The sequence below is a fragment of the Emys orbicularis genome, chromosome 16 (assembly GCF_028017835.1).
Source record: "Emys orbicularis isolate rEmyOrb1 chromosome 16, rEmyOrb1.hap1, whole genome shotgun sequence".
In the NCBI taxonomy this organism is placed as follows: domain Eukaryota; kingdom Metazoa; phylum Chordata; order Testudines; family Emydidae; genus Emys; species Emys orbicularis.
Window position 1 is genome coordinate 28,232,588 of NC_088698.1, and position 22,462 is coordinate 28,255,049.

Sequence of the window (22,462 nt, forward strand, 5' to 3'; positions counted from 1 at the left end):
CTTGGATCTAGTCGTAACTGGTGCAAAACCAATATTCAGCTTTGCTTCTTCCTTCTGCCATTAGATTTCCAGAATCTCACCTCTATTTCAAGCCAGGAGAGGGCTGTATTATTAAAGAAATTGCACCATTGACTTAGAAGCTATGCCCTTGTGGGTCACACTATGTATAATATGTAATATGCTGAATTAGTCAAACAAAGACGCCAGTGTTATGTAAATGATATTGAAGTGCATTTATATGGTATTCGGAAACATGACTGTCAAAGACTGCAGATCATATGTGCACAGTTTACAAGAAAAAAGGATGATTTTCTAACTGCAATCAGACCCTGCGATCAAAGTGCCAAACTGAGGTCTTTTCAGCTCATATATTATCACCCATAATAAAGATTTTGAAAATAGACATTAGTGAACAATTCTGCTGATGAAGGAGATAGAATAGAATCCCTCTTATGTGTCAGCTCTGCAGGAATAAAATTCAGTAAAAAATGATTTTCATCATTAAAATCAGCAGCTCTGACTCTAAAAATGCCCAAGGAGCAGATCTGCTGAGCTAGACGGGACCATTTTTACAGTCACTTTTCTAGCTGACTGTACTTTACATTGGAGAAGAATTCATGCTGTCAGCAATTGCTGCAGATGACCAGTTCAGATTGATCCGATGACTACTAATTAATAGTCGAAATACTAGTGGGGTATGTTAGTGAATTAAGGCTGGGAGCCAAATGTGCTGCCAAGTGAGAGGATCAAAGTTCACAAGCAAGCTCACACCTCTGTGCTGAGGAGCTGACCCTGTCTGTTCTGGGCCAGGAGGAGTGCAGAGCTATGTGGTCCTCACTCTCATATCGCTAAAGACTGGGTCTGGAGTAGCCCTAGAAATGTCTGATTGTCCCTTTTGGTGTCGGACTAGTGCTGGTACTACTATAGATGACTAGAGAGGAAGGGCGGGCTGAGACTGTACGGGGAATATGGCTAAATGGAATGACAAAGTATGGAAATCCCTGAACAAGGGAACCTGCAAGGTGCAGAGCACTCGGTCCCCAATCCAGTAAGCTTGTGCTTAACTTTGAGCACGTGAGTAATCCTACTGCCTTCATTGAAACTATGCACCTACTCAAAGTTATTTATATATGTGTGTTTTGCTGGATCAGGGCCAGTGTGCTCAGTACTTTTCAGGATAAAGCCCTTAGAGCAGGAATGGCAGGTGAAAGGAGCCTCTAGCTTGCTTTGCTGGATACAAGGTAGAGGGCTTTAAGCCTCAAGCAAACAGCTGCATTCTGTACTAGCTGCAGTTTCCAAATGGTCTTCAGATGTCGTCCCGCCCATTCAGAACTCAGTGCAGTGATCCAGTCTCCGGTGACAAAGGCCCAAATGACTGTAGTGAGCTCTACACTTTGCGGCCTTCAGCTCTTGTTAATGCAGAATAATAGCTCCTTTCCCTTTCTCTGAGAAACAACCTGTGCCTAGAACTTCCTGATTGGGGAGGGGGGGAAGGAGCGCTGGGCAAAAAATACAGAGCAAAGGTCAAGCAGATTTCTGGCCCTCTGCCATCCAAGAGTGATCATGGTCACTCAAAAGGGGCCCATACTGATTCCGTAACAATGGGGCAGTGCTCAGTCTTCTGCTGATGCAAGTGACAGTCTCTAGCTTTGTCCATTTTGGAGTAAAATAAAACATGGAAAAGAGATGAGAAATAATTTCAGTTCCTGTACTTTTCTCTTCATTGATCATCCCTTTTCAAACCTTCAGGTCCTCTGATATTACGACAGTTCAGTCATGGACAATCGAACCCCACTTACTATATCAAGTTTGGGGATCGTCACTTAGTCCTGAGAAAGAAACCTCCTGGCAACCTACTTCCGACTGCTCATGCTGTGGAGAGGGAGTACAGGTGAAAAGGCACAGTGCGCTACTGAACCGTTCCCAATTCTGGCTGGCCAACATAGGTGCTCTCTGATTATTGTAACACAATTCCAAATGTGCACATCCTGTACACAGTGCTGGTTTCCAGTCTCACCTTTTCTATTCCAAGCCCTGCTCCATGAGAGTAGCTGTCAGTAGGAAACTGGCAGACTTAGGACACATAAAGGCAAGAGATCCTTTTTTGTAGTATAAGTGGCAGGCATATTCCTCTTAGCACATTTAAGGAAGTGCTGCGTGCGATTCAAGAGGTGACCTGGTTGAATCTGCGTTAATACTGCACCAGTGACTCAGCATGGCATTACGAGGCACTGTGCTGCCGGCGTTGCCTCCTTTAGGATGATGCATAAAACTGAGCTCCTGCTGATTAGAGCTCTAAGAGTGCATATTGCAAGCGGTGGGGAGTGGTAGCCTCTTTGACTTAGAATGTGATTACCCTGGATGGAAGTAGACTGTCTTGTTAAACTCACGCTGCAGCTTCAGTAGGACACAAGATGCCTCCACTTTATGATGATTCTGTGGATGTCTAGATTTCACAGTCATCATCAGGAATAGACCACAGGTCTCTCCCCACCCCTACTTGATGTGAAGGAGAATCTCCTTTAGCCATAGTAGTATTAAGACTTATAGCCTCTGGCCTCTAAAGGGTGACATACTTGGCAAGTCTGACATTCTGTCCAGCAGAGGGGCAGTGGCACATGTATACACTTAACAATTTAGACAGGGAATTGTAATGTATGGGTTAGGTAATGTTGTGTGTTTTTAAACAGTCATGCTCCACCCCAGAGATGGCTGCATTTCAATGGGGGATGAAGTGATTCCTCTGTGTGTGTATGTTAAAGTTCTTTGAGTTCCTGCTAGGTGAAAGGTGCTGTATACATGTAAGCCAGTAATAAAGTGGGGATGAATGCTAAATATTACATTAATAGCATGATTCCATTTCTGTATGTCCATCTAGCGCAGGGGTTCTCAAACTGGGGGTCGTGACCCCTCAGGTGGTCACAAGGTTATTATGTGGGGGTCACGAGCTGTCAGCCTTCACCTCCAGCATTTAATAGTGTTAAATATAAAAATAGTGATTTTAATTTATAAAGGGGGGGTCACAATCAGAGGCTTGCTGTGTGAAAGGGGTCACCAGTACAAAAGTTTGGGAGCCCCTGATCTAGCATGTTACATTCGTATTTAAAGGACAGCACCTTTTTTAACATCACCAATACGGCAGGCAAAAAACGATCAATTCTTTCTCTCCTGACAAAGTCTCTCTGGGTTGCTTGTCCTGGCAGGGTATTGAAGGCTCTTGCTGAGGCCGGAGTTCCTGTTCCTAAAGTGCTTGCACTCTGTGAAGATTCAAGGTGATTTTTTTTCCAATTTTCATCAAAAGTAAGTGACAGTTGTAGCCAGAAACTTCCACTCCCAGTTTATAGCAGAGCAGAGAAGGGGGCAGCTGTCAGACTCAAAGGTGACAGAAGCTGTAGAAAACCCCAGTTAGACAGATAGAACTGTTCCTGTGGAAAGGAGCAGCAAAGGTGCAGTAACTTCAGTGACTGTGTCATACCTGTGAAGAAGTGTTGAAATCAACCCAGGAGGAAGGAGCCCTGTCTTGGCTGTCTGTGGAAGAGACACGTAAAAGGCACAGTGTGTGTGGTCAGTGGAGAATGTTTGGTCTTACTGCAGATATGCTGAAATATTGGGCATTTGTGTTTTGGATGGTCCTGCCTGTTTGTGGCCTCTCATGATCTCCTGGCACTTTTTGCAAAAATAATGGTGTTAACCTAGGTGTTCTGACCAAATTTCCACTCAGATAATTCCATTCTGCCTACCAGTTGGGTATATGAATTTTGTTTCCCACTCTAAACTATTCTGTAGCATTGCTAGGTGCTGTTAAACAGCTGCCATGATCTACCCCAGAAGTTGCTGTAATTCAGGGTGGATGACGCTTCACCTATGTGTCCCTTGTCCATACCTCACAAAGGGCTTTTGTGGCTTAACTAATAACTATTGTGAAGCACTTTGAATTCTCCAGATGAAAGAGGCTGTAGAAGTGCAAAGCACCATAACATATTATTCAGCTTGTTTTGGGTGTGTCTTTAGTATTTTATTTTTGCAATTAATTAAAATCGCTCTTCTGAAAAGAGACCGCAAAAATGGCATAATGGCACTCCCTGTATGGTTCCAGATCAAATATGCTCAAGTTCCAAGTAACAAGATGATTTTTCTACCTGCCAGCCGTGCAAACTCACCCTGAGAGCTAAAGCTGAGTTCTTTCTGGCTTTTGCATCATCATCAGCAGCAGCAACTGAAACTTGGTGAACAATTCTTACAGGCTCTTGCATGCGAAGGAATAGAATCCATCTCCCTCTCCCATTGCTGTGCTGATTTTACAAGACTAATAGGTGTAAACAGTAGCACAAACTGGCTCCTGATCCTAAAGTCAGCCCCTCTGTTGAGAAAGGCATTATTTGTACATAATCGTGTTTCTAACCTTAACTGCACTTTTGTTTTGTACTGATATTTACATCAGATGGTTAACTGGGTTCTGTCGTTATTTATTATTATAACTATTCTGATTTTTGTTCGTTAGGCATAAACACTGTGCTCAGCACAGAACAAATCCTAGAATTAAAGAGCATGTTCAGACTTGGCAATAACTTCTCTACCCTGATGCAATAGATGCAGGAATATTCTACTCATCTCTGAGGCCTGTCACTGAAATACCATTGTTTCAATTCTGTCATTTTAGTATCATTGGCACCCCATTCTACCTGATGGAATACTGCACCGGCCACATCTACAAGGACCACTCTCTTCCTGGCCTGGACCCTGGCCAGCGGAGGGCTATTTACATGGCTATGAACAAAGTCCTCTGTAAAATCCATGGAGTAGACCTCAAAGCGGCTGGACTGGAGGATTATGGGAAGCATGGTGAGAAGGAAATCTGCTATCATGCTCTTCCTATGTGTTAGTTTTTAAAGGGGTATGGTCACATAAGGCCAAATCCTTAGGGCAATGGTGGGGAAGGGGAGCTGTCCAGCAGCATGACAGATCCTCAGGCCAGTCAAGGGTGCATTGAACAGCTGCTTGGGATCCTCCAGGAGTCAGTGGTTTTTGGAATTAGTTTCCAGAGCTTCCTCCCATTGGCTCTGCCTGCCAATAATTTGTTTGCTATCATAATGACTGGGCTCCCTCAGATCCTGCCCCCAGAGGTTCAACAGTACCCCCTGCAGAGCCGCCTCCGGGGGCAAAGGGCTCCTGCTGAGCAGCTGTGCCAGGATTTGGCCTTTGTTGGAATTATATTGTTTGTTTAGGACCCCAGTTATTTGTAACCAGTTGGGATATCGAATCCATTCCCCTGCCAGGAACGGATACAGTGCCCAGATAGAGAACATACTGGGTTCTTAACCCAAACCACAGGAGTGGCAGTATTACAGGAGGAGACTCCCTTTTTGAGGCAGCAACAAAACGTGACTTGGGTGACCATCTTGCCATAAGCCAGCCACTATGCATGATGCGCTACCTATCCTGCTCCTTAGAGCTGCCAAGTGTAAAAAAGGTGACGGATATTTCTGCTTCACCAGACTTACAGGACCAAAGGCAGCCTGAGCAGAAGCAGGCAAATCTCCTGGGCTGCTGGGAGTTCTGCCCAATTATTCTGGGGCTGCTTGTGGCCCATGGCTGCAGCAAAACGCTCTCTTGGAGAAGTGTACGTTTGTCTGGTTGGACGGAGACTGGCTTTATTTTTGGCTGTTAGACTGTTTCCAGATGCAGCTCTTTTGTGGTTATTTTCAAAGGCCTCCTTGTATTTGGAACTATACCCCAGAGACTTAATTCCCTTGGCTTTAGGTAACTATGTTCAACGGCAAGTTCAAACCTGGACGAAGCAGTATCGAGCCACAGAAACCCACACTATTCCTGCCATGGAGAGACTCATTGAGTGGCTCCCATTGCATCTCCCAGGGAACCAGAAGACCACAGTTGTGCATGGAGATTTCAGGTACTAGCTGTCTGCCAGCATCCATTTGGAAAAGGCACTATGTGTTACCTAGGGAGGAAGAAACGGGGGATCTCCGAGAAACCCCCAGCACTATGATCCAAAGCTATTTGAAAAGGAAGCTGCATCACTGCTCTGTTCAGCACCCTGGGAGCTCACAAGAGGTACATGCAGCATTTCACTCCCCATTTCATCTGCCTAGTGCATTTGTAGCCATTTAAACCAGTGGCATTTGGGTGCAGAGGAGTTTAATCTAGTAGTTAGAGTAGGGAACTAGAAGTCAGCACGCCTGGGTTCTAGTCCCAGCTTTGCTTTTGGATCAGCAGTTTGGATTCTCTTTCGGGCACAGCCACTGCAAAGCGGCACCATTGCTGATCTCAGCTTAACTGAGACATAACACTGGGGATTATACGATATTTTCTGCCTCACTCTTAGCAGTCAGAGAAGGAACCTTGCGATGTGAAGTTTAAAGTAGTGAGAGTTTAACTAGATCCGTGGTTTTGATGGAGCCCTGCTTGACTGTGGCATTAGCTCACCTGCTGCCAGTATTACAAAGGAGGTCACCCTTCAGTAATACGATGGCTGCACGTGGGGAGGTCAACATGCTGACTGGTGAGAACTACTTTTATCATGAGCTAAAAAAATTTGCCTGGAGCAAGAACTGCATCTGTCTCCTTATGGTGGTAGGCTGGCTTGCAGATCTGTGCACCGCTGCGGTCTGCTGGAGCATGACACAGCTACCTCTCTGTAACACTTCAATCTACTGGCTGAACTATTATTATTATTTATTATTTGTATCACTGTAGTGCCTAGGAGAACCCCATTGTGCTCGACACTGTACAAACTCAGAACAAAGTGTGGGTCCCTGCCCCAAAGACCTTCCAGTCCAAATATAGGAGCTGCTCCTCTAACCTGTAGAAATTAGAGCTGGAAAGGACCTGTTATCTCCCATGTAGTCTGTGCCCTGGGAGCCAGGGCAGGATCGGCCCCTATAAATCATTTCTAGTTCTCAGTGCCTGGGAAGTGGCATGCACTCTATAAATAAATAATAAGCAATGACCTGACTGCTCTGCTCCCACCTTTCCCCTCAAGGAGAGTATCCCAGTCTAATCTGTCTCACTCTCCCCCGTCTTAATATCATCCCATTGTGCCTAATTATACCTCTCGGATGTTCCCATCCCGCCTTGCAGACAGCTCTCATTCACTTGCCTTGCAAGGACCTGGTTAGGGGAGCTCATGGGCCTTCCTTTGCATTTCTGATGCTGCATGGTGGATCCGTATGGCGGATCACTAACTTATCCAGACATGAAGCATTACAGTTTCCCTTCACCAATAAAACCCCTATTTGTGAGTGGAGTGAGTGGGTTCTTTGCATCTCAGCAGGAGCCTTTCACACCCCATTATCACAGCCAACCTCTGTGAAAACTCTTGGAAGCCTCTAGTCTACACCACACAAAAAGTCAGCAGAAAACAGTTTGGAATCTTGAATCACTAACAAATTATAAGTGTTGGCTTAAAATGACCAATAAATCCATTTTGAAATTGACCTGAAGTCTGTCATTTTCCAGTTGGCACTTGCCATAGTTTCTGTTAGTGATCTGAGATCCTAAACTGTCTTTAAACCACATGTCAGTTCACAATTAACCAGCCAGAAGATTGAACAACTTAAGCCTCTTCTGTCCATCTCTTCCCAGAGCTGAGCTCTCTGCTTCCGCAGCCCTCCCAAAGGAGCTAGTGATATGGAATCAATCCCCCAACTAGCACAGAGTTCCAGGTCACTTGTTTAACTGAAACTAAACGATTGTCAGGAATGCTTCTCCCTCTGATGAGTGTTTTTTCTCTTAGGACTTCTCTAAACCCTTCCCCTTTCTGATCCAGGCTGGATAACCTGATTTTTCATCCAGAGGGGCCAGAAGTCCTTGCTGTCCTCGACTGGGAACTTTCTACCTTAGGAGATCCCATCTCTGATGTGGCGTACAACTGCATGGCCCACTATGTGCCTTCTCACTTTGATATGTTGAAAGGTACAGTGTGTCCTCCTGGGGAAGGCACACATTGCTTCCTATTTTGAACGTTTTACAAATAAAGAGCCGGGAAACATTGGTTAGAAACTGCCAGGACTGTTGTGAAGGGTGCTCAGCTGGGACAAGGGCTCCCTTTCTTATCTCATCCCATCACCACCTCTACCTTTTCTCACCTCCTCTTCTCTAAAGAATCCTCTTCTCTCCTTGGTGTTGACATCTTCAGATATATGTAGTTGATTCTTGTGTCCAATTGCTTAGCCTCCCTGAAAATATTTAGCCCTTCTAATCGTCTCAGGACTCAATCCCTCCAGCCCCCTAACATTTTTTGTTACTGTCCTTTGAACTTCCTCCTGTTTGTCAGTATCCTTTTGGTATGAAGGTGCCCAGAAGTGAACATGGTGTTCCTGTCATTGTTCTGGTTGTGGAACCATTGAGAGAGCAACTGTCACCACTCGGCTTTGTGATGTGATGTCTCTGTGTATTTAGCCCCAAAGCAACATAAGACTAGAAAATACAGGTGTTGGGGCCAGTAGCATGGAGGGTTTGAGGAAAATCTTGGTTTGCAGATTGTAAATGCCACTTAAAATAAAAAAAGTTTTGATTTCCCCTCTCCCCCCCCCACCCTCGCTGCCCTGTCTTTATCAAAACCAAAGTCATTTAAAACTCCGGAAGTCATTTTCTGCAGAAATGGATTGAAGCAAATATCTTTTCTTTCAGGCTGAAATTCTGTGAGCCATGCTTCAGACCGAAAGGATTTTTGTCCCATTTATAAACTCCATGAAATTAGAGGCTTATAAAAAATAGTGGCACCAGTAGTGGTATTGCAAAGCCAGAGATTAGAAAGATGAGAAATTTACTGCTGCGTCAAGTAGGAAGAAGATTAACAGAGGAAAAATGGCCCGATTAAATTCAAAACTGCCCAGGACACATTCAGAATAGTTAGTGATTAGTGCAGGAAGTTCTGTTTGTACTCAGATTCAGTAGAAACCACCATGACTGGCAGTGGTTTTGTTCTTTTATAAGAAGGGTGGTTTGGGATAAAGATATTGCAATCACATGCTGCCTGCCTCAGTAAAGGCCAAATTCCTATAGAGACTTGTCAGTCTTCTTCTGCTGATGTAAATTCAAGTATCTGTTAGAGGCAGAGGGTCATTTCACCTCATTTTCTCTTAGTCCTGAGCCTCTCCAAAGCTAATTTGTCCCTGGTTATAGGTGGGCTTACGATTCAGACACACCAGAGTTTGGACCTGAGAGCAGAAAGGCCATTGCTTTATCCACCGAACATGTGTGCCAGTCATGAAACTAACAGAATCCGTAGAACTGTCTGACTCTCTTTCAGAACACCACCTGCCTAGTCATTGTTATGCTGGATTCTCTTTCAGGTTTGAAGGACTGTGATGTAACGCAGTTGGGAATTCCCACAGCAGAGGAGTATTTTCAGATGTATTGTGAGCACATGGGAATTCCACCCATTGAGAACTGGAATTTCTACATGGCCTTTTCCTTTTTCAGAGTGGCCGCCATCTTGCAGGGTGTGTACAAACGCTCGCTCACAGGTGAGAAAATGAAGCCAGCCCCTGAATATTCAATTGATGCCACATGTATTAGGATGGAGGCTTATCTATCCTCTATATGCTGCACACACACACGGTCCACCCACAACCACACTGAAGAGATGTCAGTGCTGTACCAGTGTAGTAGTGTTTAACCACTAGCAGGGAAGTGACTTCAGTTACAGATGTCTGTACAGTAGCTTGTGTAGCAGTATTGCACCTCTAGAGGGCATCATAACTATACATTTTGAGCGGCTCTGAAATTCCGGTCAGTAGAAGGCAATAGTGACTTACACAGTGTGGCAGGATCGAGGGACAAATGTAACAAGTTTTTCTAGAAGGGCTAAGATGGCTTGTGGCTGCAGCACAGAGCTGGACATTAGGAGATCTGGGTTCGAGTCCCAGCTCGGCGTCCGAATCGCTTTGTGATGACGGGCAAGTCGCTCAGGGGTACGTTTACAGTCAGACTGAGCACTGCCCCCACTTTTTATAGACAAAGTCCGTCCCCATAGAGCCTACACCTGTAAAAAGAATATAATTGGAGGGGCACACACTCGGATTTGGCACTCAGTCTGTGAGGCTGTGTTCCTTTGGGATTTGCCTTGATGATGATACTCTGATTGGCACTTGCATTTCAGTTTCAGGCCCAAAAGGTGCCATCCTGAAAATGTACCCTTCCCCTTCCTCGGAGGAGTGATGGGGGACTTCATTCCTTAATGTTTGTGAGGTTGGGAGAGGGGCAAAGGGTTATTATTCAAAGAGAAATAGTTAAGGGCTCACAACTATTACAGAACGAATCCTCCCTTGCATAGGCCTTGGGAGGCTTTGGCATGGAGGCTAGTTGGAATGCCAAGCAGCGAGCTGCGTTTGCTCAGATAGCCATCTGTAATAAAGGAGTGGTTTCTGCAAACAAACACCGAGATGGCGAGAACAATGTGTTTTACTAGCTGTTGCTTTTTGCTGCATTGCAAGGTCTGATATGGTTACTGGGCGGGGCTGCTGTAGGTGAGCACTAGTATCTGCCTGATTGCTGCCCTCTACCCCAGAGCTGGCCACTTTTCAGCCGGGCTGCATGTATATTGTGAAGGGCTTTGGGAGCAATATTAACCACACCCAGCACCTGGCCTGCTTTTATCACATGCCAAGTCGAAGACCAGGAAACACAGCTCAAAGCCTGACCTGCTGTGCCTTGGAGGAAGGGAGGTGGGGTGACTGCTATTGCAGATGATGGATCTTTGAACAAGAGGAGAAATTTTTGATGCCTTTGCATGAGATCACAGAAGCAAAGCCCAGGCCGTTGGTACATATGCGAAAAGCTTGGTACCAGTACTTGGTACTCTTGCTGGTTCACTAGCACAAGGAAACCATGGAAAGGGATGGACGTGATTAAAAATAATGTGCAGCCAAGTCTGTTAAGCTGAGAGAGGAATCCGTAATCACCCTGGGCCTATATAGTGTTCTTTCCCCCTTCACTGCAGCACAATGCGTCCCTCTGCCTGGGCTCAGCTCTTCCCGCTGCTGTAGAATGTGCCCCTTGCTTTGCTCATTGCAGACTCATCCACTGGGGTATTCAGGGCTGACTCTAGGCACTTTGTCCTCCCAGGCTAGGGCGGCTCAAACTTTACCCTACTAGGGACTCTGTTGGCAACTTGCCAGGGTGCTGATAGACTTGGTGTTTAATCAGAGAAACTGTGACATCGTTGTCATATCCCTTATAAAATAATCCTGCATCCTGCAGCGCCAGCGCTGAGTGCTAGTGTGTGCTGGTGTTTTGGACCTTTGTCATGCGGACTCTCTAAGCAGACGGTGATTATTGATCACTTCCATTTCCCGCAGGTCAAGCAAGCTCAGCTGCAGCTGAAAGTGGCGGAAAGCAGGTGGAGCTCATGGCCAACTTAGCGTGGGACTTTGCTACAAAAGAAGGATTTCGAGTGTTTAAAGAATGTCCAGCTGCAAAACCTTTAGCAAGACCTTACAGTACCTGGACCAGGAATGGGGCATTCTCCAGGAGAAACTATGTCACCGTGGCACCTTCCTCACCAGCTCACACTTCCAAAGCTCATCTTATTCTTTCTCCTGACGGCCTTCCCGGGAGAGCCCAGGACCTTTACCGCAAGCTGAGGAGATTCATGGAAATCCATGTCTATCCTGCTGAGCAGGTTCTGAGAGATCATCAGGTTTCACAGTCTAGATGGACTCCACATCCTCTTATAGAAGAGCTGAAGGTAAGTCATACTTCTGCTTAAAGTAACAATGCCTCCAAGCCTGGGTCTGTAAGATGGCACATTGACTGTAAAGCTCAGCGCCCAGGACACCTCTGAGCCAGAGCTGTGCACTTTCCTGATCAAATCATGCTCCTGATCAAAACCGAGCTCCTGTCGGTCCACAGCTCCAATACAGTAAGAGAGGGGGAGCTGGAGTCTCATCTGGCTTGCACACCATCAGCTCAATTCTGACTGCAGAATTTTTATTATGGGTGGCAGTGACTTAAGTGGGGGAACCAGCTTGACTCCCAGAGCCTAGGGAAAGTGTACAGGGCTGGGAATGAAGTCATGGAGAGAGGCAGTAAATACAGAGCCCACATCATCATGTAAACTGACTGACTACAGTTGCATTTTTCAGGGAAACATTTGTCCTGGGCATCTTCTGGTAGGTGTAGCCCCTCTATTGTGTCTCCTATCTCGTGGATACGAGCCAGCCCCAACTTCTGCCCAAGTTGTCTGGGCTGCATTAGCTCAGTGACTTGCTCACTCAAAATCCTGTCTTGTGTATTAACCTGCCCGTGTCCCAACACAGTTCCTGACCTAACGGGCGCGGTCTTCCATTACATGTCACACTGGCTGTCTCCTGAATTTGATCTCTGGAGCTGTGGAAGGAGGATTGAGGGAGGGACTTCTACAAGCACAGTGCAACTGTGATCTTCATTTTTATACAAGAGGGCCTGGGCATTAGGAGATTTGTCCTTGGGGCCTGAGTCTGATCTCACACCACTATGTCCCCATTGACTTTAAAGGACTTACTCCTGATTTACGCTGCTATAATTGGCCAGAATCAAGCTCTTCAGGTCCAAATCATTCTCCAGTCCAAAGCCATCTCTATACTATCACTCTAGCATTTGTCCCTCTTATAGGCTGCAAGTGATGTTTCCATAGACCCATTGGACTAAACTCACCCCTGGTGTAACGCCATTGACTTCAATAGGCCAACACCAAGCTGAGTCTGATGCACTGTCTTTAGCTTGTTTCTTCCCCACAGCTTTGGGTGTTTGTCTGTTGATGAGCGGGAAAGGCAGAATTCAGGCCTCAGCTCCGCTCAGCAGATCCAGCATTGTCGGGTTGTCCTTCCTGCAGCCGTGCCCGTTGGGGGTCTCTATGGGCAGGGCACTGGCCCCTTACACCTGAGAACAGAATTGGGCCCCAAGTCTCCTGCTGTTCCCTTCTTTAAGGACAAGGCAAAGGCTGAAGGACTGTGGAACCTTTTCTTACCTGTGGAGAATGATCCAGAAGTGAAATATGGAGCGGGCCTCACAAACCAAGAGTTTTCCCATTTGTGTGAGCTCATGGGAACATCACTGTTTGCACCTGAGGTACCTGCTTTAAGCCTTCACTAAGTCATCTGGGTGGCAGAGGGGAAACATGCAGTCTGGGTGAGGGATTCTTAGCTAGCCCTCTGTTGCTGGAATTATCCCCTGCCCTACTAGTGCCCCCTGCCCCCCTGCACATTTCCGCCCTCCCCTCCCAATTGCTCCTACCCCGGCACCTGGCTGCTTTGAACCTGAATGCTAATGCTGCTTTTGCAGTGTGTATTTGTGCTATTTGGGGAGGGCCAGTGCTGGCCAGAATGTGGCCCATTGTGCACTATGCTAGTCAGCCCAGCACCAGCCCCTGATGGAACCACGTGTGCGGGTTTCCAGTATAGCATGGAGCCATTCTAGCCAGGCTCCTACAAAGGGTTTCACCCTGCCCTGCATTGCCTGGGGTGTGGGGTAGGAGCCTTTTCCCTGCTCCAGTGCACCCAGGCAGCAACAGGGCAGGATCTCACCAAATACTTAAGGGAGAGCTGGCTGCAGCACACCCCACACCCAAGGGGGTTGCCAGTAAGGGGACTTGGCCAGCTCCTCCGTAGTGTGCAGTCCTTCGATTTGTGTGTTCCCACTTAGTAGTTTAAAAGATAAGAAATAAAACCAGCTGAATTTTAAGGTTCAAGCCTCCGGGGCAGTTGCAGATCATTTAACTGAGTGGAGGAGTGTGAATGACACAATGGGTGATTATTTATAGTTTATTTAAAGCCAACAGGCCTTACACTTAACCATGCTCTGCACTGCCCCTCGCATTCTAGGATGGAATGATGAAGCCAAGGTGATCAGTCCCTGGCGGGAAGAATGGGGTTAACCCTTTCTCTAAGGGGACCTGGATAGTGGATGGGCACACCTATCTGACAGCAGCTCACTACCCTTTTTATTAATAATGGCCCTTAAATAATAATCCACCTTGTTACTATAATTAAAGATTTTCTACTTTCTCACTGACTGTTTAACATTAGGCATCATATCAATTAACGTGTGTAAATGCCAAACCAATCACTATAAATCAGGGGTCTCAAACTCAATTTACCTTAGGGCCAGTTCCAGTCCTCAAATCCTCCCAGCGGGCCAATAATGTCACTGAAGATGGTGTTCAGAATTGTATTTGTATATTGTATTTTTTATTTCGAATTTCTTAGAAATAATAAAACTGTCATACAACTTGATACAATTCTTCGCCTGCCCGAGAGTTTCTAGTGTTTGCCAGACACCTGGCAACGCTTCAGTTCTGTCAGTGTGTTGATGTTTGGCCTCAGTGACTGAGCAGTGGAAACCTTCAGGATTGCAGCCAGGTGTGCATCAGATAGTTGTGTTTGGTATTTTGACTTGTTTATATTCATTGTGGAAAAAAGTGACACTGCCTCCATGGCTGACTCTGCCCAGCAACTAATGATGCTGCCTCCATGGCTGACTCTGCCCGGCGACTAGTGATGGTATCTCAGTCCCTCTCTCCCAGCCAATGGGAGCTGCGGGGGCGGCACCTGTAGCAGACAGAGCCGGCAGTGTGGCTACATGGGTCTCTCCTCTGTGGGCCGCAGTGGGGAGATTCTCGGGCCGCAGATGGCCCGCGGGCCGGGAGTTTGAGACCCCGCTATAGAGAGCGCATTTTTCAAAACATTAACATTTGATGTAAAACACGTGTAAAAACCAGTTAGGATCAAACTGTGTTTACACATGACCTGGGGTTCTGCTGTAACTCATCTCTAAGTGGCTTCTGAATTGGCTCCCTTCACTTCACTCGTATTTTACTTGGTTATTGTCAAGCCATTTTTAGGAAACAGATTTTTGGGTCCACTTACATTTCTATGTACCATAAGAAAACATCATCTGTATGCTACAGTGTGCGCTAGCCCCAGGTGCGCTAGCCCCCTCCGCATTCTGCTGTGTGCTGGCTCGGGGACCTGTCTCTGCAATGCAGCTTCCACCCCGCCCTTAGCTCTGGCCTTTTGAAAGCAGCATGAGCTTGTGTCGTCTAAATTCCCTGATGCTTTGGAATGGGCGTTTGGCAGTCAGGAGTAGCTGTGCAGTTTGAGGTTGACCTACAAACTCCCTTTCCCAACAAACATGCCTCTGCTGTGCTGACCGGTGCTTGGCTTTCCCCCCTCCAGATATTCAACTGCTCTGCCCCTGACACTGGGAACATGGAGGTGCTGGTTCGATATGGGACGGAAGACCAGAAGGAACGCTGGCTGCAGCCTCTGTTGGACGGGAAGATACGCTCGTGCTTTGCTATGACTGAGCCGCAGGTCAGTATCGCTGTCCAGTCAACCACACCATAGAGTAGAGTAGATCCACACCGTACACCGGCTCGCCCTGTTCTCAGTGCTGGCAGTTGTTCTACTCACTGGCCAAGGTTTTCAAAAGTGGCTTGTGATTTTGGGAGCCCAACCTGAGGCCCTTCGAAGGGACCTGCTTTTCAGAGGGGGGGTGCTCAGCAATTTCAGAAAATCACATTGGTTTAAAGTGTCTGTTGGAGGCACTCAAAATCACCAGTCACTTTCCAGTAATCTTGGCCACCATGTTTCTTAAGCTGTGCTCTTGTGCAGTTAGTGGTAATTATGAAGTGTAGCAAAGTGTTTTAATTAAACTACTGTCTCGCTGTCAGACTCAACCAGCTGACGGCCTGATTGGCAGAGGGGCTGGGCACCCCTTTCTAGGCCTTTCCAAGCGTCAGGCCTGAAGTCCATTGTGTGACTCCCCAGCTTTGCTTTTAGAGGCGTTTGCTCACTCGGTTGTTCAGCTGAGCTGGGGTTCCCAGCCTTTGGGGTGCATCAGCAGTGCTGTGCTGAGCTGTGCCAGCTTCCGGCCATGACTTCTCGCCTCCCAAGCCACCCGATGTCTGAAACGTCTCTCCGGCCCCTCTGAGGCTGAGAGGAGCTGGCAGATTCGGAACTGAAAGTGTTTCTACTTAGGTTGCTTCATCTGATGCCACCAACATCGAAGCTTCAGTCGTAGAAGAAAAGGGTTTCTACATTCTAAATGGGCATAAATGGTGGATTTCAGGTACATTCCAATACACACACGGTCTCCGTCACAGAGCCACATGCTCCCATGGCTGCCTGCTATGGCGTGAAGCTGTCCTGTTGGACCTTTTCTCCAGTGTGCTGATCTAAAACAGTTCTTGAAAGGGGCCCTGGGCCCTGACTTGCACTCAACCCTCGCTTACGGAGGGTCAGAGTCTGATCTCAGTTACACCAGTGTAAATCCAGCATAATTCCACTGTCTTGAATGGAGATACTGTGGATTTATGCCAGAGTAATGGAGAGCAGAATTGCTATATGCTAAGCCAACGGGGACTGCAGAGTTCAAACAGCACTGTTCTGTTTCACGTACAGTTGTGACTGTTACAGGCATTTGTGCATTAGATGCTGCCGTGACCCCTCAATGGCCCCTCTGGGAAATGCTTTTGCTGCAGTCTTCAGCTTTATGTTAATCATTAGGAAAACATCCCCTTTTTGGACGAGTTAAACATACACTACAGAGCGTCTGGTGGCACATGGGGTTGCTAATGGGATAGTGAGGCTTTCACCTCTAGGCAGCCAGTTCTAATCCCACCTGGGTCAGTAATGACTGCTAGCTGTTACCATCCATTGGTTGCTGGCTGTGAAATGAGTCAGGTGGTCTCTGTTCAGTTCCCAGTAGGCAGTAATGAGCACCTATGTTGGTAGTTCCAGAAGAGAGGCCAAGGTCTGAATGAGCCTTGAAGAGCCTTCTCCCCTCCAGGTGGTCCCTCCATCACAGGGATGGGTGGGGTGATGTGGGAAATCTTGAATTTGCCTGGTAATTCCACAGTAATTGTGGATAAAGGACTTCAGAGCCTTTATCAGAGCCTGGAGTTCTCACGCCAGCTCTCATCTCTTCTGTTAACTCTTGAAACAAACTATCAAACCAAATAACCATGTCCTGAATTAGCTACAGCTAAGATGGCTGGATTTGCTCTGCTCTCTTAAAGGGCTAAGTCAGAATTAGACACAGGCACCAAATTCACCCCGATGTGCCTTCGCTGCAATCAGTGATGTTCCCGGCGGATTGATTGGGCCTGAGGTTTTCAGCACCAGTCAGTCTAGTTCTCATTGTGTCTTTTCCCGGCAGGGGCTCTGGATCCTCGCTGCCAGCTCTGTGTGTTTATGGGGAAGACCGACCCTGAAGCCCAGCGCCACAAACAGCAGTCAGTGCTCTTAGTTCCCATGGACACTCCAGGCATAACAGTCACCAGGCCTCTCAGTGTATTTGGCGAAGAAGATCCCCCAGGTGAGGCAAGGAGCTAGCTCAGTTTGTAACATGCCTTGACAGCTCCGCTTTGTCCACTGAATTATTCTGGTTTTGAAAGGGCACATGTTGTGGGCACCTCTGATACGCTGGCCCTAGCTTCTGTGGGACCCCACTGTGCCTTGCCTCTCTGTATCCCATGACTTGGGCATTACTGTCCTGTGGATCAGGGAACTGGGGCCCAGAGCAGGGAAATAACTTGCCTGAGGTCACATGGGGTGGTGGCAGAGCTGGGACTAGAACCTAGGTCTCCTGACTCCCAGTTCTTTACGTCAGTCACACACTCTTCCGTTGTCCCTGGTACATAGTCGAGCAGGGTTGTCTGTTATCCAGAGCAGGGACTGGGAGTCAGGACTCCTGGGTCCTCTTCCCAGTTCTGCCACCAATTCACAGTGGGCAAATCACATGACTTCTTTGTGCCTCAGTTCAATAACCCCTGCCTCCCAAGGCGTCAGTGCAGTTTACTGACTGTGTAAGGCTCGGGGGTGAAAGGTGTAGAGGAACAGGTAGACGAGTGGTATGAGAAATAATCATTCATGGAGTATGTTATGATGCTACTTCCTTTTAAAGCAAATACTGGAATCCTGGGGCTACATTCCCCGCTACAGCCTGTAGCACATTGTTAAAACATCCTAGTGACATTAACATCACGTTGTATTTAATTACTTCATTAGTTTTTTCAGCCAAAAAACCCTATAGATGATCTTTTGAGCTGTTGAGTCTTTAAGTGATGTTTCCTGGCTCTTTGACAAAGAGAAACCACAGCAAAACCTGTATTTCAGTCCATTTAGCATTGGACACGCTTTCTTGTCCACAGTCTGGGCAGGCGGAATTACAGGGAGCTGGGAATAACAAGGAATTGGCTGGCTCTGATGAGGGGAGCTGGAAAGTGCTGATAACAGAACTGGGAAAAGCCTCCCACCAACCTTTCTGCCTTGGCTTTGATTTTTTTTTGTTTGAGCACTGGAAAGAAACCAGCAAACCTCAATGTTTGTTAATCCTGACGAGAACCCGAGTTATTAGCTCACTTGCCTGCTCCTGGCGGGTGAGAGACCATTTCAAAGCTGCGTGGGCTCTGGAAGAGCCAGGAAGAGAGGAATGGGAAGGAATTCAAACTTCCGGCATGCGGCCATGTGTCCAGTGAGTGATGCCGCTGAGCTCTGTGCATTCTGTCCCTCCCTTTGCAGCTGGCCATGGAGAGATCTTATTTGAAAATGTGCGAGTGCCCAAAGAAAATATACTGCTGGGACCTGGCCGAGGCTTTGAAATTGCACAAGGGAGACTAGGGCCCGGACGGATCCACCACTGCATGAGGCTCATTGGCTATTCCGAAAGGGCGCTGGCGCTCATGAAGGAGCGAGTGAGTATTGCTGCAGGTTCCTGTCCTCTACTCCGTTATCTTCTGCAACTGCATTCCAAGTGCTGCCTTATCTGCATTTCAGTCCGATTGGATCTAGCATCATATTTCTCAGCAGACTATCACTGTAGCGTGTAAACACCTTTAATCCATTTCAGCTGCATACCTTCCTGACACCCACAGCGCCATGGGTAGTGGAAAACAATCCACTTATCCAGCCTTGCATCCAGCATCAAATCCCCACCCGTGAATTCAGCCCGTACCAGTGGATGTTGGAAGCCAAACTACAGTTAGTTATTAGTGGAGTCCTTCGATCTCTAGCAGGGGTCAGAGTTCAGATCAAATAAATATTTCACAAGAACAGCCTCACAAGAGCAACACACCTGAGCAAGTGGGTTTCCCCGCCTGACTGAGTACTCCCTGGACAAAGGGCTGTTTCACTCCATTGCTTCCCTTTTTCTTATGGGTGGGGAATTTCTCTTGTGATTAGAGAAATCGACTGCCCCTGTTTGCAGCTCTGTTCAGCCAAATAAGGCCCCCAGTACACTCTGAATCTTCCTCCTTCCATTTCCTCAGAAGGGTTGAACTCTTCTGCTCTCCCTAGCTCTGCTTCCCTTCTTAGTTGTCTCCAACGTCTGGGCCCTTCCCATGTCAGTTCAGAGTGTGCGCATAACAGCAACTAACCAGGCAATTCATATCCCTGGGCTGAAGCCCAGCAACATCCTCGGATACTCCCTGGCCATGAGGCAATTGGATCCCGACGCTGGCACCAGAACCATTGTGGTCACCCAAATCTTCCTTTTTAAACACATTCTCAGGCTCTCCACTATTCCGTCCCTCTGTTACACCCCATGCTGCTTCAGTATAGCACAGGGAGGAGAGGTAGCTGCTTTTTGGGGATCTGGAAACTTGAGATTCTGACGGCTATTGCACTCTTGGAAGGACTTGAATCCTGAGTCCTGGTTAATTCCATTTTAGGCAGGGTGTCAGTTACCCTTCCAAACAATTCCCCAGGCAATCTGATACAGCATTCTTCACTTCCTGTCCCAACCTGCCATGTAGTGTCACTGTGCCTGTCAGACAGCAGCCACGTAGCACCCCAGAGGTGGCTGCATCCCAGCAATGGATGAAGTGGGTCCCTGTCTAGTTTGCAGGGGCAGTCAGGATGAAAGCTTCTCTGCAGATGTAAGATATTATCACCAGCAAAAATAGCTCTCTTTAAGCTCAGAGGCCTTTAGCCCTGTGTGCGCCTATTGCAGGTGACGTCTCGTGTGGCCTTTGGGAAACCCCTAGCCGAACAGGGCACTATCCTGGAAGACATCGCCAAGTCCCGCGCTGAGATTGAGCAGGCCCGGCTTCTTGTCCTGAAGGCTGCCCTCCTCATGGATACAGCTGGCAACAAGGTGCGTGGGTGGGGCCCTCCGGGGGCTAACAATACCAGCCTGAGTAAGTGAACAGTGAGGACTGCAGCGCTCGGCCTAGTGTGCTTAGCTTGTCTGGTCGCTATGGGGGAGCTCTAATGCTTAATCTTTTCCTCCCTGGAGGCCTGAGCAAAAATATTGCTGAGGTTCCCAATTAAAAGTGAGCTTGGGCATTTCCTCCTTGTGCCCATCAGCATTATCACACGGAGCTCAGCATGACGGCAGTCTGTGTTCGGGAGAGGCCCAGGGCTGGGAGAGTGGCGGGGCTGCAGGCCCAGCCTGACGTACATTGATACTATTGTTTTGGGGAGACCAGAACGGGAATAGCAGGGGCTGCAAGCCAGGACTGAGGAGGGTTGACCAAGCTGGATGGATCTGATGCGTTTGATCCTGTTTCTATACAGGCAGCTGCTCTAGAGATCGCCATGATCAAAATGGTGGCTCCATTGATGGCTCTGCGGGTTATTGATCGTGCTATACAGGTGAGCGGGGAATGGTGCACTTGTCATTCATTTCTCTCCCATTCCAGAAGGTTAGGGTTTAGCCCAAACAAAGCAAGCAGTTGCTTGGAACCCCAAGGTTCTTCTGCTTTCAGCCAACTCCTGCAACTCACGAGTTAGTCCTATCCTCGCCTCCTGGGCTGAGGAAACTGCTGCCAGACCTCTTCCTCCTAGACGTGATCCCTGGGGGTCAGGACTTAGGCACATTAGCAGGAGCTGGTGTGGGGCAAACTTGTCCTGCTGTTGCCTATACACTGTTCCTATTCTATGGAGAACCTTCTTCTAGCACTAAATTGCCTTCCTGCTTCTACAGTTCTAAGTGTCCCTGCTTTGCTCTGCTGCTCCCATCATGGCATTGTCCTGCCCTTTTCATACGTCCCATGGGTTTGTTGCAGGCCTTTGGAGCAGCAGGTCTCAGTAACGATTACCCACTGGCACAGTTCTTTGCCTGGGCACGAGCCCTGCGTCTCGCCGACGGACCCGATGAAGTTCACAGGACAGCAGTCGCTAAATTGGAGCTGAAACGCTAGCCCTGGCCCGCTGTGAAAAACCACCACTAGGAAGCGGAAGAGGAATTTCCCAGCTGCAGCCTTGGGATGTGTAAATGTGAGGGGGGGACTCTGATTAACACAGGGTGTTTGTGGGTGGCGATAGCGCTTTCATTTCTATGTCCTTGCAGATTGCCAGACCCCTTGAGGCAATGTGCTTCCCAGTTGGCTTTAATGCTGGGCTCATTTGGTGGTGGAACAAAAAGCAGAAAATGTGTCCTTCAGCCACTCAGAGTGGCCTTGCTCCAGGCAGCGAGTCGCGGCCCTGCTCTCAGGGTTCCTGGGCTAGCAAGTGGTCAGCCTTCAGGGATGGAGAGGAAAGAGTCTTGTCACCCAGCAGCAGCCCCTCCAGGGGCCTGCTCTGGAAAGACTCATTGACTTCAGTGGACATTAGATCAGGCCCCAGTTGGCTGAGGTGCTGACTGGTTCGAAGGGAACCCTGCTCCTCGGAAGGGACGGATGCCCAGGCTGGGGTGAAGTGAGGAGGGGAATTGGGTGGCTCCTGAGGACTCTGCCAAGGACGCGAGCTCTAGTTCTGTGATTTGCTGTGTTTGGGGCGTGGGGGTTGCCATTTGCCACCCGGATACACTTGATCACACTTCTGTAATTCACGTCGCTCTGCGGAGAGAAAAGAATCATGGAAGGAATCGCGCTGATTTCTGTGCCATTTGTTAGTAACGTCAGATCAAATCAGAATAAAAATAATGGACCCGGTTCCTTGTGTGTGCCTCACCTGATGCTGCAATCGTTGAATCGTTTTTCCAGAATGTTTTATACCTTCTCCCCTCCCCAGGAATGATCAGTTCTGACAAATGGAGAGATGCACGTAAGCATGGTTGGTTTCCCTTTTGGGTGGTCTTGAGTGATCATGAAGAGACAAAGCGTCTGTGCACGCTGCAGCTGGGCGAGCGCGTTGCAGCGTGGTGGTGACTTGGGCCCAGCGGGTTGGTCAGGTGGGCTTGGACTTGGGTGGCTAGCCAGAGCCTCACTCCCAGCTGCAGTATAGACCTACCCAAAGGGCCCATCGCAGCTTGCATACAGCTCTGGTCTGAAATGTGCTGACAAGGATCCCAGAGCATCACGAACGCCCCCATCCGGTCACTGAGGAGTATAAAGGAAACCTGGTCAGAGCCGCTTCTAACCAGGGTTTCTGAAACGGTGCTGAACTTGCAGCCAACGCGTGCTTGGCACCAGGTCATTTCAGTATGCGAGAGGAGCTCTGAGGGGGAGTGTGGGACGGAGGCAGGAGCGCAGTGATAGGCCTCATGGAGGGGGCAGGGAGGCTACAGTATTGCAGGA

The 22,462-nt window shown here is 48.0% G+C and overlaps 1 protein-coding gene across 1 annotated transcript in view; it reads left to right on the top strand.

The window, feature by feature from the left end:
- ACAD10 (acyl-CoA dehydrogenase family member 10) overlaps nt 1-21,877 on the top strand; it is a 31,036-nt gene extending 9,159 nt beyond the window's left edge. Inside the window, exons 7-21 of the mRNA XM_065417593.1 lie at nt 1,750-1,891; nt 3,204-3,272; nt 4,661-4,842; nt 5,761-5,911; nt 7,787-7,932; nt 9,315-9,488; nt 11,322-11,710; nt 12,931-13,071; nt 15,177-15,314; nt 15,981-16,071; nt 17,161-17,319; nt 18,525-18,697; nt 19,954-20,097; nt 20,520-20,597; nt 21,011-21,877. Coding sequence (XP_065273665.1) covers nt 1,750-1,891; nt 3,204-3,272; nt 4,661-4,842; nt 5,761-5,911; nt 7,787-7,932; nt 9,315-9,488; nt 11,322-11,710; nt 12,931-13,071; nt 15,177-15,314; nt 15,981-16,071; nt 17,161-17,319; nt 18,525-18,697; nt 19,954-20,097; nt 20,520-20,597; nt 21,011-21,145 — 2,312 coding nt within the window. The 3' untranslated portion in view covers nt 21,146-21,877. The remainder of the gene's footprint in view (nt 1-1,749; nt 1,892-3,203; nt 3,273-4,660; nt 4,843-5,760; nt 5,912-7,786; nt 7,933-9,314; nt 9,489-11,321; nt 11,711-12,930; nt 13,072-15,176; nt 15,315-15,980; nt 16,072-17,160; nt 17,320-18,524; nt 18,698-19,953; nt 20,098-20,519; nt 20,598-21,010) is intronic.
- The last annotated feature ends 585 nt before the right edge of the window (nt 21,878-22,462 follow it).